The sequence below is a fragment of the Engraulis encrasicolus genome, chromosome 3 (genome assembly GCF_034702125.1).
Source record: "Engraulis encrasicolus isolate BLACKSEA-1 chromosome 3, IST_EnEncr_1.0, whole genome shotgun sequence".
In the NCBI taxonomy this organism is placed as follows: Eukaryota; Metazoa; Chordata; class Actinopteri; order Clupeiformes; family Engraulidae; genus Engraulis; species Engraulis encrasicolus.
Genome location: NC_085859.1, coordinates 49,663,449 through 49,681,457, shown reverse-complemented (window position 1 = coordinate 49,681,457; position 18,009 = coordinate 49,663,449). Strand labels below are relative to the sequence as shown.

At 44.9% G+C, this 18,009-nt stretch overlaps 1 protein-coding gene across 3 annotated transcripts in view; it reads left to right on the top strand.

Moving 5' to 3' along the window:
• zgc:63587 (uncharacterized protein LOC393431 homolog) overlaps nucleotides 1-18,009 on the top strand; it is a 51,014-nt gene that overhangs the window by 7,848 nt on the left and 25,157 nt on the right. For all 3 annotated transcript variants that reach the window (XM_063195631.1, XM_063195629.1, XM_063195630.1), the window contains exons 4-7: nucleotides 229-315; nucleotides 4,237-4,360; nucleotides 6,893-7,027; nucleotides 7,909-8,026. In XM_063195631.1, coding sequence (XP_063051701.1) covers nucleotides 229-315; nucleotides 4,237-4,360; nucleotides 6,893-7,027; nucleotides 7,909-8,026 — 464 coding nt within the window. The remainder of the gene's footprint in view (nucleotides 1-228; nucleotides 316-4,236; nucleotides 4,361-6,892; nucleotides 7,028-7,908; nucleotides 8,027-18,009) is intronic.

Genomic DNA, 18,009 nt, shown 5'->3' with positions numbered 1-18,009 from the left:
TCCCTGCTACATTAATTTGGTACATTGTAACAAAGTATATATTACATGTAGCCTCATGTACGGTGCTTGCTCTGCATCTTACAGTATGGTAATTGTTACTGTATTTTGTGTGTTCGGGGCAGTCTGGATCACAGCATTTAAAGAGGTATGTAATGAACAATATGGTCTTGTGGATGTTCAGTGACGTCCCATGCTGACATGTTGTGATGTGTGTTTTTGTGTGTTCAGGGGAGTCTGGGCTGGGGAAATCTACACTCATCAACAGTCTGTTTCTGACTGACCTCTACCCTGAGCGCTACATACCTGGAGCTGCAGGTAAAACACACGCACGCACACACACACACACACACACACACACACACACACACACACACACACACACACACACACATTTGTAGCCATTGAACCGCTGTTCCTCCTATAGCAAACCTACCTGCACTACATGCAGTTACTCCAAAGTCAAACAGGAATTTGGCACTCTTGTAACCATTAAAATTCGATATTAGTATCTCAACTGTCAAAAGAAACAGGGTCAACAATCACTTATGAACTATGGGACTGACCAACTGCCTGACTCATGCCGAGAATTGGGCTGAGAATCCTGAACTGTCCTTTTTAGGGAAGTTCAAAGTTTCCTTTAGTGTCTGAGTCACTGCTACACACACACACACACACACACACACACACACACACACACACACACACACACACACACACACACACACACACACACACACACACAATAAAGTCAGACCAGGGGGGTCTCCTGCAGACTGCTTGTAATGTCCTAGCCTAGATCCCCAGTAATACAGCCCAGACGACAGGTTATTGGCTAAGGCAGAAGGGCTCTGAGGGAGTTGGAGGATGGAGGAGGATGGGTGGCGGAGGTTGGAGGGGGGTTGCCTGGGCAGCATGGGCCCAGCATATTACCTCCGAGCTCAGGCAGGCATTCTGAGAATGGCCCTGGCTTAGGTGGGACTCCGTGGGAGAGGAACTGCTCCTCAGCTTGCCTGTCTGCTGCTCCACCCTCCTCCACAGACACCACCACCACCACCCCCCAACCTCTCACTCACTACCATGGGCACAGTGAAAACAGAAAAACAACTCACTCTGTGTGTTTGCACAAAATGATGGCACACATTCTCAGCTGTATGATACCTCATGTCTCGTTTTTTTTACGTGTAATATTCACATCTCTTGTTATTGTTTTGATACGCATAAAATACAATTATGCCTCATATATACGTAGTTACATGATGTTAATGTACTTCAGGCAAGGTCTTTACACGACTGTTGTCTTATTCCAGTGTCCCATCCTCATACACAGGAAGTTCCTCATTTTTTTTGTCACAAAAGCAACCAAACGTATTCTACACATTTTTATTTTGTAGCATAAGCCTGTTTGAAACTGGGGCTTTTTAGTCCTAAATGGGAAACCGTTTTACATCAGTGGTAGTATCTCTGACGTCTCTAGACTTCTCCTTGTTAGACCGTAAGCCTTGTCAGAAGCCTCAGGCTTTCACTTCAAAGCTGCTTCGTCTGAAGAGAGCGGGGCATGGATGGGTCATGATTATGGTATGGAACTTTCTGGAAAAAAACACCCACAACCATGATGAAACTTTGTTGCTGTTTTGGGATGATCTCTTCATCCCCGTAACTCAGTGGTTCTCAAACTTTTTGAACAAATTGCCCCCTAGGCCTCTCTAACGCCCCATGGGGGACTGTGGAGCACTACCGGAACTAAAGCCACAGATGACCTAAACCAGTGGTTCTTAACCTGGGGTGCGGGCACCCCCTGGGGGTGCGGCAGACATTATAGGGGAGGCGCAGAATTTTGTTTGTGTTGAGGGTGAGACCAAAATTCTGCTTGGGAAAATTATACTTGGGCCAAATTAAAACATGTTTTGATCCCCATTTCATCCCCATTCATTAAGGTATTTATTAATGTCTCAAGTGACAATTATTGTAATTGATTACTAAAATCATTTTTTGGTGTGCACAAACGTGTAGAGGTAAGGGGGTGCTTTAAGAAAATAAGGTTAAGAACCACTGAACTAAACGTATACCAGATTTGTTTTGCTTGCTGAGGGAAGTGAGCTCCAAAGGCAGGAACATACCTGTAATGGGTACATTCCGTAAGGCTAACATTCGCCCTTGGCCTGCGCTTCTGGCCTTGCGCTTCCCTGATGCCCCGCCTCCGTGGAGAAAACGTTTCCAGCTTCCAGCCAGACAACAAGTCTAGCCACAACAACTTTTGGGAGACTTTTCCCCATTCAACATCCTGATTGCAAATGAGAAAATAACCTTTGAATTGTGCTTTTTGTGAAATATTGGATAAAACCTCCGTCTTGCCAGTCACGTCATCTCAAGGCCACAAGCACAATGGAGGGCAGGAGTTAGGATAATGACGAGAAATCAATGTCGTGAATCTTTGAAGAAGAATATTACAATGGAATCTTCGTATAGTAAAGTTTGATGGACAGTTTTGCAAAACTATGCGTTACATAAGCATTAACTGTCTTCATGTATAAGTATAGGTGTATAGGATTTCGAACTAAAATGTTTCTTGATTTAGGCTGTTTGTAAGACACGCGCAGCCGTACACATACTCTGACCCTGACACAAAAATATAATAACCAATCATTGAAATTCTCACGATTATACACACATGTCTATCAAACACGCCCACACGCATGTTAATCAGGGTATCAGGTAGCTACCCATGTCACACAGTCGGCCGTCATGACCAATTTAGGCATTATAACTTGGACATCTTGTACTGGAATGTTGCCATTTTTGGGAGGGAGAAAGAGAGCGCCCCTCCTCAGTAGACCTTCCTCTGACGAAAGTTGTCATGCTGACATCAGGTGTGTTTGTGTGTCTGCACGGAGATGTGCTTTCATTTTAAAGGGCTTTAAGGTTCAATTTTCTATAAATACCTCTGAGGACTGTGTGTGTGTGTGTGTGTGTGTGTGTGTGTGTGTGTGTGTGTGTGTGTGTGTGTGTGTGTGTGTGTGTGTGTGTGTGTGTGTGTGTGTGTGTGTGTGTGTGTGTGTGTGTGTGTGTGTGTCTCTCTCTCTCTCTCTCTCTCTCTCTCTCTCTCTCTCTCTCTCTCTCTCTCTCTCTCTCTCTCTCTCTCCACATGTGTGTCTTTCTGTCTCTGTCATGTGTGTGTGTGGTTTGGAGAGTGAGATGGCGGTTCTCTTGGGCCTATTGAGAAGGGGGTTGTGGTGCTGGTCATGAGGGGGATGAGGGCATGATGTGGTTGAGGGGTTTTGTCAGGCTTTCCTCAGCCTTGCGTGTACTCTCAGACTAGTCCTTTCCAGACTGACTCGCAGACTTGAAAGGACTCTTGAGAGCGTGTCAAAGGAACATTTTATCCAGATGGCTGAAGGCAAAAGGCGACACAAACCCCTACCTGAGACGCAAGGGATTATCATGCCCCGAAAAGGGCTCATAAAAAGACTGTGCCGCTATGGCACATCACGATCTGCACAGAGCAAAAATTTGAACACAACAAGTGCTGTAATGTTATGCAAAGGTCTGGCTGAGCCGCAGTATATGTGAGGAGGTTTAGTTCCTGTGTTTCAGAGTGTAGGCTACAGCAGCAGCACACACACATAGGATTTGACTATCACTTTTATATTATAGCCATTCGAACCATTTTCCAAGAGGAAAGAAAACATTGGGAGCTGTAAAACCATTTTGACATATTAAATGTAGTATCAGTGAAAAACTTTTTTTGTACTCACCAGCTCCAAAATGGCGTCTCCCCTCTCTCTCTCTCTTTTTAAAAAAAAATAAATATTTTTGGGCATTTTAGCCTTTATTCAGATAGGTCAGTGAAAGAGGGACAGAAAATGAATGGGAAGAGAGAGAGTCGGGGAAGGATTGTTAAAAGTGACCTGGGCAGGAATCAAACCCGGGTCGCCGGCCTAGTGGCCCAGTGCCCTACCATTAGGCCATGGTGGGGCTGGCGTCTCCCCTATCATCTTCCTTTTTCTATTCTTGAGCAAATGCTGCGTTCATTCTGGAATTCTGGAATTTGTCTTTTTTTGTTGTACAGGATCAAGTTTCTCATTTAGCTACTTGAGCTATCTGCTTGCGTAGCATTGGAATTGAAGTTGCCGTTCACCAATTTGTCTGTGATGTATGCAATTATTGATTTACCAATAAAAAGTAATAATATAATAATTGATCATTACTTATTCTGTCATGCGTTTTTGGCTTCTGCAGAGAAGATCGAGCGCACGGTGCAGATTGAGGCGTCAACGGTAGAGATTGAGGAGCGCGGTGTTAAACTGCGTCTGACCGTAGTGGACACTCCAGGATACGGAGATGCCATCAACAGCCAGGACTGGTGAGTTGTGTGTGTGTGTGTGTGTGTGTGTGTGTGTGTGTGTGTGTGTGTGTGTGTGTGTGTGTGTGTGTGTGTGTGTGTGTGTGTGTGTGTGTGTGTGTGTGTGTGTGTGTGTGTGTGTGTGTGTGTGTGTGTGTGTGTGTGTGTGTGTGTGTGTCACTGGCAGTATTCAAGTGCATATGTACAGTATGAGCAGAACATATTTTATTTCAGGTGCTTTATTTTGTTGTGTCCAATGTCAGTGATCAAGTTTTCGTTTTCAGTATTAGGTCTTGGTTAATGTTTATGTGGGTGTATGTGTTTGTTTGTATACAAAAATGGGTTTATGAGTTGTTGGCATCATAGTACTGTATTTACTTATTGTAAGACATGATAATGGCGTGTGTGTGTGTGTGTGTGTGTGTGTGTGTGTGTGTGTGTGTGTGTGTGTGTGTGTGTGTGTGTGTGTGTGTGTGTGTGTGTGTGTGTGTGTGTGTGTGTGTGTGTGTGTGTGTGTCACTGGCAGTATTCAAGTGCATATGTACAGTATGAGCATAACATATTTTATTTCAGGTGCTTTATTTTGTTGTGTCCAATGTCAGTGATCAAGTTTTCGTTTTCAGTATTAGGTCTTGGTTAATGTTTATGTGGGTGTATGTGTTTGTTTGTATACAAAAATGGGTTTATGAGTTGTTGGCATCATAGTACTGTGTTTACTTATTGTAAGACATGATAATGGCGTGTGTGTGTGTGTGTGTGTGTGTGTGTGTGTGTGTGTGTGTGTGTGTGTGTGTGTGTGTGTGTGTGTGTGTGTGTGTGTGTGTGTGTGTGTGTGTGTGTGTGTGTGTGTGTGTGTGTGTGTGTGTGTGTGTGGAATGCTGAGCGTGTCCTGTTTGCAGTCGGCTGGTGGAAATGAGAAAATATCTGCATGAAATCAGCAGCCAATGAAAAAGTTAGCCCTCTAGAGGCCCACCGTTACCACGGTTACATGAGCCTCCTCCCCTTCTCAGAGGCCACAACACACTACTGCAATCACACGAGTCTCCATAGATGCAGTTATCATCAATAACATGAAATGTGAATTAAAAGATAGCAATGAAAATCCCTTTGGATATTACCAGCCCCCCCCCTGCTGAAAAAGCAATAAGTATATCCTACCAACATTGCTATGAAACCACAGATGGCGCGTTCAAGCCGACTGAGAACCATGCCATTGCCTGTTCCCGCACCTTATCGTGAACCGGCTGCCGTGTTCACGCCGCAGATCTTAGCATTCGTGAACCGAAAAGTTGGTTTGCAATGTGGACCCGGAAATACTTGATTATTCTCTGATTACAACGTAGCGTCAGAGGTTTCATCTGGTTAACACACAGTCACATGTGGAAAAATTCAGAGCCCGGTATGAACTTGGGCTGTTTGCTGGTAAACACTTAAGTGCCGAACGTAAATGGTGCGGGCACCGGCACCGGCACCGGCACCGGCACCGTTCTGGTCAGCCTGAAAACAGTGAAAGTCACAGATTAAGACTTAGTCCCTACTAAGGCTGAAAGATCTATCGTTTTAGACCAAAAATCGCCATGTCAGACAGCCCGATTTTGGGATCATCAAAGGCAGAAAAATTGTGCTCCTAAACTGATCCATGTTTTGTTTAGTCAATAATTGCACTCATGTATGCTCTGCCTATTGTTGCGTGGTGTAAAAGAACAACAGATAGCTCCGATAGAATGGCTCTGTATCAGCTACCAATCAGAAAGCTCCATGTTGCGTGTGAACAGGTCACTCACTAGCAAAGACAGTCACTTGAACTGGACAGCTGTTGTGGAGCATGAGCACAGAGCCTGTGCACTGAACCTTGATTTAAAGAAAGGGAAAAAATCGTGGTGGAAGTCGAAATCGCAAGATCTTTCAGAGAAATCGCAATTTCAATTTTTTTCTTCAAATCGTTCAGCCCTAGTCCCTACCATTTTTGGAGACGATAACAGTTATCACAGTGCCTCTGCATGAAAGGGTTACGTATCTGGTGCTGATGCTGATGCTGTAGGCTACCATGGATACCCCCAGAAAGCCGGAAGCAGAAGTAAAGTGCCGTCATTATCACAATGAAGGATGCTACTGTATGAAATCACATGGGACAATCAATACAAATGCAGTCCTCTTGAGCAGCGGCAGCCTACTTAAACACACTCGCGCTGCAAGGTGTATTCAATCATGTGGGCTAAAAGTGATTTCATTATAACCTTCTTCATTTAATAAAACAACCTGCAAAGATATCAATCCACTGTTTTTTGTCCTTTCTGAGGGCTTCACGTCATTGTAGATTCACAACTCCTACATAGATTTCAGTCCAATTTCAGACTTTCTCTGCTTATCTTTGTCCATCTTTGTCCTCTCTCTCTCTCTCTCTCTCCCCCTCTCTCTCTCTCCCTGTCCCTCTCTCTCTCTCTCTCTCTCTCTCTCTCTCTCTCTCTCTCTCTCTCTCTCTCTCTCTCTCTCTTTCTCCCTCTCCCTGTCCCTCTCCCCTTCCATTTCTCTCTATTTCCATCATTGACTCAGTTTCAAGACCATCATCCAGTACATTGATAACCAGTTTGAGCGCTACTTGCATGACGAGAGTGGGCTGAACCGCCGACACATCGTAGACAACCGGGTCCACTGCTGCTTCTACTTCATCTCCCCCTTTGGACACGGGTACGAGACACAGTCTAACAAACACGCACACACACACACACACACACACACACACACACACACACACCAGGGCTTGACATTAACTTTATCACCGGTTTTCCCGAGTCACTAGCCATTCAGGTATTCCACTAGCCACCGATTTTATATCTTTTTTTTCCTTTTTTCATCATGATAGTGTACGTCTAACCTCAGAAGATGAGGTGCTTAAAGCAAGATGAGTGTATAGCAAATAGAAACTGAGTTACTGAGCTTTTTAGTGAACTTAAATGCAAACAATTGATACAGAAGGGGCGAACAATAGAATATAGGCTATGATGCCTATGTCACACCGAGGAATAAGCTGCCAGCCAAATTGGCTAGTGACAATGAAAGCATTAGTAGCCACAGCCAAGTTTTACCAGCATTTGGCCGGTTGGCTGGTGCCAGTGTCAAGCCCTGACACACACACTCAGACACACACTCAGACGCTGTCCATTCTCACAGACAGAAGTTAATATTGTTGTTTAAAGGTAGCAAGTTCCCACTCTACTGAGTTACTTAAGGAAATTGCATTACACTACAGTACACACTTCAGTACCCTGCCATTTACCACCCACACAAACTCACACGGCCACACAGATGGACATACACAGCACAACCACTTTAGTCAGTAGACAGATGCTTCCTTTGTGTGTGTTTGTGGTCATTCATACACAAATATAAACAAATGTATTGTAAAATTATTGTGTGTGTGTGTGTGTGTGTGTGTGTGTGTGTGTGTGTGTGTGTGTGTGTGTGTGTGTGTGTCTGTGTGTCTGTGTGTCTGTGTGTCTGTGTGTCTGTGTGTCTGTGTGTCTGTGTGTCTGTGTGTCTGTGTGTCTGTGGTTCTGTGTCTGTGTTAGACTGAAACCACTGGATGTTGAGTTCATGAAGGCCATCCACAGCAAGGTTAACATCGTGCCGGTCATCGCCAAAGCTGACACACTCACTCTAAAGGAGAGGGACCGCCTCAAGAGAAGGGTGAGCACACTACATACACACACTCACATTGTGAGGATCTCCGATTGACTCCCATTGTAGGAAGACTAAAGTATGCTAAACTGTGCCCAGACCAAAACAGTCCCAAACCTGTTAGTAAAGAAATGTTTTTACCTTTAAATTTGTCGGGTCATTGGATGTCAGCCATTTTCAAATCATACAACCCATTTTTTCCAACACCCACAGAACATTGCCTATGTCAACACCACACTATAAAAAACTAAACTGACACGATTAATCATCATTGGTGCTGAATGTTAGGATCTGAAGTGACGCGCTTCAGCGTCATTGGCATCAAGTTAGTTAACAACAACAAAATTATTTGTGTGGACCATCGTCATGTCCTCACGTATCACCATTTGCCCTACTTTTCCCCATCATCCTGTCCTCCCAAGAGTGGAAATATGTACACAAACACACTTTCACAAATGAACACGCACACACACACAAACAGAAACACATATACACTTTCCCATGTATGCCCCTCTCCCATCCGTTATCTTTTAAACACATCAGAGCTCCAGGATGTAACGGCCCATCTTGTTGCCCTGTGGAGCTGAGAAGGCACTGGCGTGTGTTGTCTGTTGAGAAGGCCTCAGGAAATACAACATTAAAGTCAATTTCAGAGCAGTGTGTCACACGACTGCATGTCTCACTGGCATTCCTGAGTGTGGGTAGCAGGTCTCCTAGGAGCTGAGGTAGCCATGCTCTGTCCTAAAAAGGGATTATTTGTCTTTCGTTTTTACAAAGGAAATGGAGTTATCATTTTAGTCCACTTGAATGAATTTCAGTGAAAATCAATTTAATTTTCATGAACAAAATAAATCCAGGTACTGACCAAGGGGTCATTGCTATAAACCTGCCCACATCCTGTGAAACCTGCTGTCCTAAGGACCGACATCATCATTTCAATTGACTAAAGGTTAAAAAAACATCACTAATTGAATAATATCACCATGAAGTGGAAGAATCACTGAAGTGGTTCCACAAAACTGCAAATAGTGAGTTCAAAACAATATTTACTATTATTTTCTGATTGCTCAAAATGTGTCCCATATATTCATCACCACCGTCAGATTGATATTTTTTAATAAATAAATTCAGGTATGTACAAGGTCATTGTCATTACTGAGGATCCCTTTTCAAACCATTAGCTCTAGTCTCCACTTTAAAGCCACTGGTCTAAGTAACACAACCAGGCTCTCACTGACAGAAACAGACCTGGAAATAATACAGACCTGTATGGCCATGAGAGTGAACTTGCAGCCTTTCTCTGCTGATTTCCTGTGCACCTGATTTGGGAGGTTTGCAAAGCCCACATATCCTGCAGCCTCTGTGAACTAATAAACACGCACGCACACACACACACACACACACACACACACACACACACACACACACACACACACACACACACACACACACACACACACACACACACACACACACACACACACACACACACAGGAGTCATGAGTGGTGAGACAGACACGTCCGTCCGTTCTCTGAGACAAAAGTTTGCGTTTGATGTTAAAGGAACAGACCACCCTTTTTTGATTTTCACATATTTTCAGTATTTCCAAGCATTATTCATGAATATGCATAAAATTTTCGTCTATGTGTTTGCAATGCCCCGTTTAACAGTATAGTCAAATTAGGCATAGTAATGCAAGTCTATGATAAAAAATAAAACATCATCAAAATGTACTTATAAACCACTTTGAGTGTAGAACAGCAGTTTAATTCTGTCCAGTGATCACTTGTGGCTTGATGCTAAAGATACCAGTTACTTCCAGTGATTATGCTAAGCTATGCTAATGATTTTGATCCAAAAAATCTGTACAAAAAGTACTGAAAACACTGAGAAGAATATGATATGCACATTCATGAACAATGCTGGGAAATATTGCAAATATGTGAAAATCAAAAAAGGGTGGTCTGTTCCTTTAAAGACTTATTTACTTCCGGAAATGATATTACATTAAATTACATTACAGCAGACACTTCAGACAACTTGCAGTCAAAGACACAAATGCATTTAGCCGCTAATTTCCTAAACACACACACAACCTCACACAACCTCTCTCACATGCACACACACTCCCTCTCACACATTCTGCTTAGTACACACTCCACACAGACATATGTAGACATGCCCCCCTCCCCCACCCCCCCTCCACCCCCCTCTCTCTCTCTCCATGTCACACACACTAACCAAATTAATTACATACCCGCCATCCTCTGAGTCACTGATCCTGTCGTCTAGACACCTGTGCATTTGACACATACTATACACTTAATGGTGTGTGTGTGTGTGTGTGTGTGTGTGTGTGCGTGTGCGTGTGCGTGTGCGTGTGCGTGTGCGTGTGCGTGTGCGTGTGCGTGTGCGCGTGCGCGTGTGTGCGTGTGCGTGCGTGTGCGTGCGTGTTTGCGTATGTCTCAACTGCCGTGACCTGTGAGCTGTCTGTAGTTCACAAAAGGGCCTTTTCTACTAGCCCTGTTAGAACGGGGCTGCGCACTGCTGGGGCGTGGTTTCGTTTTCTTTTTGCATTTACTCCACCCATACACACCCATCATCAGCTCAAACAGGGCTCAAACAGGGGCGATTATAGAATCGCGAAAGACGTGGTTCGAGGCGTGTGGCGCTTAGTTCCACTACATGTTGCCTGTGTTAGGATTTACCGGCATGTGCAAACATCTATCCCCACCCACGCACTTTAAAAATCAACATGGCTTTTCTGTCGGCAGTCTTTACAGTAGGCTAGATAGGAAATTGGTCAAGCAATTATGTTCTTTAAAGTAACTCCAGTCTGGCCAAGGAGTTGTCAAGGAATAGTTTTTTCGTGCTGCTGGCATTTATCGACCGATTGAAAAACAAACAAACAAAAAATTTTGCTTTTTTTCATGAAGCTCCACGCCTCCTCGCGCTTTCACGGGAGAAATACAGTAGGCTATGAACATGCATGCAAAAAAAGTCTTAACAATGCACACTAATCTGTTGGCTAGCATTTATTTCATTCCTTTTCATTGCACATCTTTTCATACACGAGGTCTCCGTAGAACAGGTTGCTTTTGTTCTGTGTTAATAAACTTTAGGTATTTTTTTCTGGCCGTGTGGTTTACGGATTGCTTCCTCATTCGCGAGCCTCTACAAATCACGACTGTCTTTATGCTTTTAATAAGTATGGCATCCGAGCATGAAAACTGCAATGGATTGGAAGTAGTTTGATAACTCAATTGGATGCGCTGCAACAGAAGGGAAACGGGGCGACCAATATTCAACTGAATATGCCGACAAGAGGACACCGCATTAAAAGTGTGCACGCTGTGAAAGTAGCCTTTGTTAAACATCGACAAGAGGACAGGGCGCATTAGAAGTATGCACGCTGTGAAAGTAGGCCTATGGTAAACATCTCACCGAACGTAGTTTTGGATGACGGAATGTCTGCTATCCAATTATTTGCTTCCGAATTGCAAATGCACTTTGGCAATATGCAACGGAGGGAATTATAGGCTATACAGTTACCACGGCTAAAATACAGTCCAACCTCAATATCCAATTGCCTACAATCACAAGACTAATGGGTAATGAGTAACTGGTATCGTTTGGAGGAGGAGGACTCCTTTTCCTGTGTTATTTACCATGGCGTGAAAGCCTGGTCATTATTCACGTGCCCACTCAGGGCGACTGCGACTGCTCACCTAAACTGTACCTACGGTACCGAACTCTGCTAGCTGGAAACGCGGGCCAAACCAGTACCGTTAGCCCCCCGCTGACACACATGAATATTTATAAAGCCCTCACCGGAACGCGGAACCCTATGGAAAAGAGACTAAAGTGTCTTTGACTCAGCAGGTCATCTGCTGCACTGCCGCTATATAACTTCAATGCTTGTGCACACACACATACCAAAATACAAGCACACAGTTCTGGATGCATACATAGTCCAGTACATTTACACACACGCACGCACGCACGCACGCACGCACGCACACACACACACACACACACACACAGTTCCGATACATGTAGAGACACGGAGGTGGAGTCAGGTACAGGTACACGTACACCCACACAAACAAAACAGCAAGGGGAACACTGACAATGCATTTTGTCCTAGATGAATTAGCGTTCAAGGTTTGTGTTATTTGTGTGTGTGTGTGTGTGTGTGTGTGTGTGTGTGTGTGTGTGTGTGTGTGTGTGTGTGTGTGTGTGTGTGTGTGTGTGTGTGTGTGTGTGTGTGTGTGTGTGTGTGTGTGTGTGTGTGTGTGTGTGTGTGTGTGTGTGTGTGTGTGTGTGTGTGTGTGTAAGAGAGAGAAATAATAGGACTGTATAAATAGGACATCCTGCCTCTCTGATATCTTTGACTGTCTTTGTTACCCCCTTGCGACTCTGGCCATTTAAACATTCTTGAAGCATTTGATCTTGATTTCAGTGTGCGTGCGTGCATGTGTGCGTGCGTGCGTGCGTGCGTGCGTGTGTGTGTGTGCGGTAGTGGAAAAAGTAGAAGTCCGCACACACTGTAGCTCCGCTTTGAAATGTATTTAGGTCATACAACGTTTCGACCCAACAGGGTCTTCATCAGGCATGTGTGTGTGTACGAGCCAGATTCTGCACCAATATTATACAGACTATTCAAACATACTGCCACACACATACAATACGTGTGCGCGCGCACACACACACACACACACACACACACACACACACACACACACACACACACACACACACACACACACACACACACACACACACACACACACACACAGGGACGGAGGAGCCACTAGATGACTTGGGATGTTGGCTAATCTTGCTAATGGGGGGTACTTCCTGTGTTGCTGATTGCAGGCCAGGCTATTTTTGTTGCCCACGAATCACCCCATGAAACCGTGCCACACGTAACCATGACGACGAAAACAAGTCTAAGTGGCCTCATCTTCAGTGTGTCCGGTGTGCTGTGCATAGACCATTTACCTCAAGAAAGCGCAAACAGCATTGTTTTCATAAGGCAAGTTTCTTTAATTAGTATTCCGTTAGCGTGGCCCATTTGACAGACTGAAATAGTCAGTGCAGCTGAGGAGCCTGTTTTTGCACACACACACACGCACACACATGCACGCACACAAGCACATGCACGCACACACAAACGGATCTCACGGATTAGCCCAAAGTGTCGATTTTAAGCTTAATGCTTGTAATGCACCATTAATGCCACATACGCACAAAATGCTGGCATTGCACCGTTAATGGCAGTTGTAAGGAGTTTTTTTTCTATCTGTGCTAAAAAGACAAGTAGCCTAGAGGTCATTAAGCTCACCGCAGCTGTGCTTTGCCGTTTACTGTGTTATATTTGTAACGTGAACTTTGTGCAACCTGAAAGTTCTCTGCGTGATGTATGTTGATGATGTGTGCAGATGCTTAGCTAGCCGTCATGCATCAAATACAGCAGGTTGGGGTAGTGTAACCACTTACTGTATCTCCGTTTTCCCTGATTGTCCCATTTTTCAATTGCCTGTACGGGGGCAATACCCTTTTCCTAAATGAAAGAAGCCAATGCTTACAAGCAAAGCGGTCTATTATTATTGAAATATCAAGGGGGTTTTTTTCGGTCAGGGGTGGCAACCCTAGGTTTAAGCATCCAGGCTGTAGCGCCCATATGCCTCATCTTGCCATCTAATGGCTTTTATTTTGACTTTCACTGTGGTGTGTCACGTGGGTGTAGGGTGGCAATTAGATTGGTACTTAGGCACCTGGGCACCTGTAGACTGGCAGGGACAGGGGCTGGGAATGGGAGAGCACTTTTTTGGACTGCTTTGCATTCCACCTGGAACATTGCTCTTCAACGCACTACCACACCTTAGCTCTCGCAATGGTAGACTACTGCACAGTGACGGGTTTTAGGATGTTTTAACTTGTGGAATACAATTCAGCACGACAACAAAGACAGACATATTTGTGTGTCAGCTTTGTGACTCCCACCCCAGGATCTCTGCTTGTAGACAGTTACAAAGAGGTTCAAGAGTGCTGATGACCGTCACAGCACAGCAGTGGCATGCAATATAGTTTTCAGTCAAACTGCTGGAGTTTTGCCTGTGGCTCCAACAAGGCCTGAATCTGACTTTCTCCCTTAGTTTCCACCATGTAGGAAGCAAAACAGTGTATTTCCCAAGTTTTTTTGTAGAGCAGTGCGTCGTGAATAAGAGGACATTTCGAACACGGCCAAAGTGTAGAATGGCCTCTAATAAGGATGGATGGCTTAAGGACGGATGCCACAGAGACATCCATCGCAGTCTGCTACTGCTGGGTGACAACTGGGGACACTGTGACACAATAGACTGAGAATTTATCTGGCCAATTGACATGGGGGGTGTCAAGAGCATATGTTTTTTTTTAAAAATAAGGTCAAAAGGGATGTGATGCGGAAAGGTCTTCGGATAAATGTGACATTTGGTCACCTAATTCTTCACCCTGATTAATAGCCTATTGTATGTTTGTGTGTGCGTGACTGAGAGAGAAAGTGTGTGTGTGTGTGTGTGTGTGTGTGTGTGTGTGTGTGTGTGTGTGTGTGTGTGTGTGTGTGTGTGTGTGTGTGTGTGTGTGTGTGTGTGTGTGTGTGTGTGTGTGTGTGTGTGTGTGTGTGTGTGTGTGTGACTGTGAGAGAGAAAGTGTGTGTGTGTGTGTGTGTGTGTGTGAGGGAGAGACAGATAGACAGAGCGAGCGGGTAAAGTAAAGGAAAGAGTGAATGTTTTTTCCATGCAGATTTATCCATTTGTCTCTGCTCTCTCCTCAACTGACCAGTTCTTCCAGACTGTCCTTAGTTCAGATTGTTGGGAGAATGTGCATTCCCCCCCCACCCCAACCTACTCCCACACCCCACACCCCTCATGCATGCGCAAGTGTGTAGAGGGAGGAAACAGCTTGTCGAGAACAATATCGGCTTCCTGTGCGAGGCCCGAGCCATGTTTGGGGAACAGTGCGACCATGGGCATGGAGGAGGCTTATCAGGCTTAGACAATCCCCCCCCCCCCCACACACACACACACTTTCATTCCTCCCTCTCTCTAGCTCTCTTTCCCCCCTTCTCGGTCTTCTCTCCTTCTCTTGTGGTCACCTTTGCTCCTCATCTCTCCTGTCTTCTATCTGACACAATAATTCTGTGTATTTACGATCATAGCGGTTTTCAATTATTTTGATGCCATTCTTTGTTCTCTCTCTTTTTCTATTTTTTTCCCCTTCCGTCTTTCCGATACCCGTTTGCTTCCCTGTCTGAGGTCATTATGGTGGCTTGGAACTCATAAAGCGGCAAAAGGAAGTATTATGCCTGTGTGTGGTATGTGTGGTGTGTGTGGTGTGTGTGTGTGTGTGTGTGTGTGTGTGTGTGTGTGTGTGTGTGTTGGCACAGTGTAAGGTAAGGGATAGTGGAGAATGTTTTACTCATTGTGCCCTTTACCCCGACATGTTGAGTGAAGTAAGCGTCTCTGAAATCATTGGTTGAGGTTCTGTATCCATATAGCATGTTTTATTTTATGAGTGCCACCACCTTCCATTGTTCCCGCTGAGGAGAGAGTGGCTCAAAGAGTGTCTGTCCAATGGAAAATTCTGTGCTCTGCTGTTTGCCTGTCTTATCATCATGTCAGACGTGTTTTTGTCTGGCCACTCCAAGTTCAAATGTCGGAACTTTTCATTATTTTTTGTAGAAAAGCCGCATTCTCGAGTGAAGTTGTTGTATTTTATTTCAGTGGGTTGAAGAGGGTTTAGCCCGAAACGTCTGTCTGTCATGCTAACCCAAGAGCTACACTGGAGATTGCGGCTTTGAGTTTGGAGTTGAACACACTTTCTGAAAAAAGACGCAGAATCAGTAGCCGAAAAAGGTGACATTATTGGTGTATCAAGCTGTCTACTTACGCGGCCTTGCGAGTCGTAGTAAGCAGGATTGCCTTAAAGGTCATAAGAATATCTGATTGTACCTACAGGTTTGTGTAGACAGCTGGCACTCTGGTATGGCGAGGTAATAGTGGAGCTTTTCAGGTAGCAGCATGATTGCCAGAGAACTTCTTCCCCATTAGTGAAGGGAAAGTGAAAGCCCACCTGGAGAACTCCACAACAAAATTATATGCCTCACCCATGCAAGGGGGCAGCCCGAAACGGCACCCCAAGCCAGCAGTGCTGCGGGTTGGTACCATGCTCAGGGTACCTCAGTCATGGAAGAGGATGGGGGAGGGCACTGGTTGTTTACGACCCCCACCAACCTGGCAGGTCAGGAGTCGATCCGGCAACCTTTGGGCTACAATTCTGACACCCTTAGAGATGAATTAAGTTTGCGATGTAAATATCACATGAAAGTGTTGTCGCACCCTGACGACAGATTCTTTTTTTGAGAAATCGTGAGATATTTCTGTACGAAAATTTCTTTTTCGCCCACCGAGAGTTGTTCTGGATACCGTTCCTGTTTGACCCCAAGCAAGGCCACACAAGAGCTGAAGTCAATTAGGTGTGTGTGTGTGTGTGTGTGTGTGTGTGTGTGTGTGTGTGTGTGTGTGTGTGTGTGTGTGTGTGTGTGTGTGTGTGTGTGTGTGTGTGTGTGTGTGTGTGTGTGTGTGTGTGTGTATGTGTGTGTGTGTGTGTGTGTGTGTGTGTGTGTGTGTGTGTGTGTGTGTGTGTGTGTGTGAGTGAGAGAGAGAGAATGTGTGTGTGAGAATGTGTGTGTTTTGTGAGTGTATGAGAATGGGTGTGGGAATGCGTCAACATTTGGACGTATTTATTTATTTGTCCTTGCACTCTTGATTGTGCTACGGTATTTTAACAATGCAGAACCACAACTCTCTCTCTCACATACACACACACACACACACACACACACACACACACACACACACACACACACACACACACACACACACACACACACACACACACACACACACACACACACACACACGGAGAGTACACAGTCTAACTAATGAGTGAATTATTGCTCGGCCAAGAGGTGTTTTCCTGCCTCCGTGCTGGAGGGCTTCTGGTATGAAAGTGCCCTCTTAAAATCTCTGAAGTGCCCAAAGGGTGCACAGCACACACACACACACACACACACACACACACACACACACACACACACACACACACACACACGAAAATACACACACACAGAGACACACACACACACACACACACGAAAATACACACACACAGAGACACACCCCTGTGGATAACCCACACTGCCACCCACCAACACCTCCTCTTAACATCACCCACACTGTGCATTGTGGATTTAAAAAAAATCTGTTCACTTCCAACTATTGTTCGTTTATGGACTGTGAGCCCAGGCCTCATACAAACGCTCTCGTTGCCGCCTCGCAAGTGTAGAAAATGTGTACGTGCCTTTGTTTCGTGTGTGTGTGTGTGTGTGTGTGTGTGTGTGTGTGTGTGTGTGTGTGTGTGTGTGTGTGTGTGTGTGTGTGTGTGTGTGTGTGTGTGTGTGTGTGTGTGTGTGTGTGTGTGTGTGTGTGTGTGTGTGTGTGTGTGTGTGTGTGTGTGTGTGTGTGTGTGTAGCCTATGTGTTTTATATCATGCCATATATGTGTGTGTTTTTGTTGGAAAGGGTTTTGATGGTTTAGTTTGATAAGTGACAAGCAAAGAATGTCAGTGTGTGTGTGTGTGTGTGTGTTAATGGGTGTGTGCAACATTAGTGTGTAATTCTGTTATGAGGTTGTGGAGGATGGTAAGAAGGTGTGTGTGTGTGTCAGAGAGAGAGGCTGCTCCCTCTTGGTTAGTGTGTGTGTACTACTGTGGTGTAATTGTTTTGATCCTTTAAAGACACACTGCCAGACAGAGGTGCCTGTTAAATGACTGTGTTCATGTCAGAGGAATGAGGAGGGTGTTTGAAGCCTGTGCGTGCGTGCGTGCATGCGTGGAGGAGAGAGCACTGAAGTGTGCGAGATGGAATTTTTACCCTCAACCCACT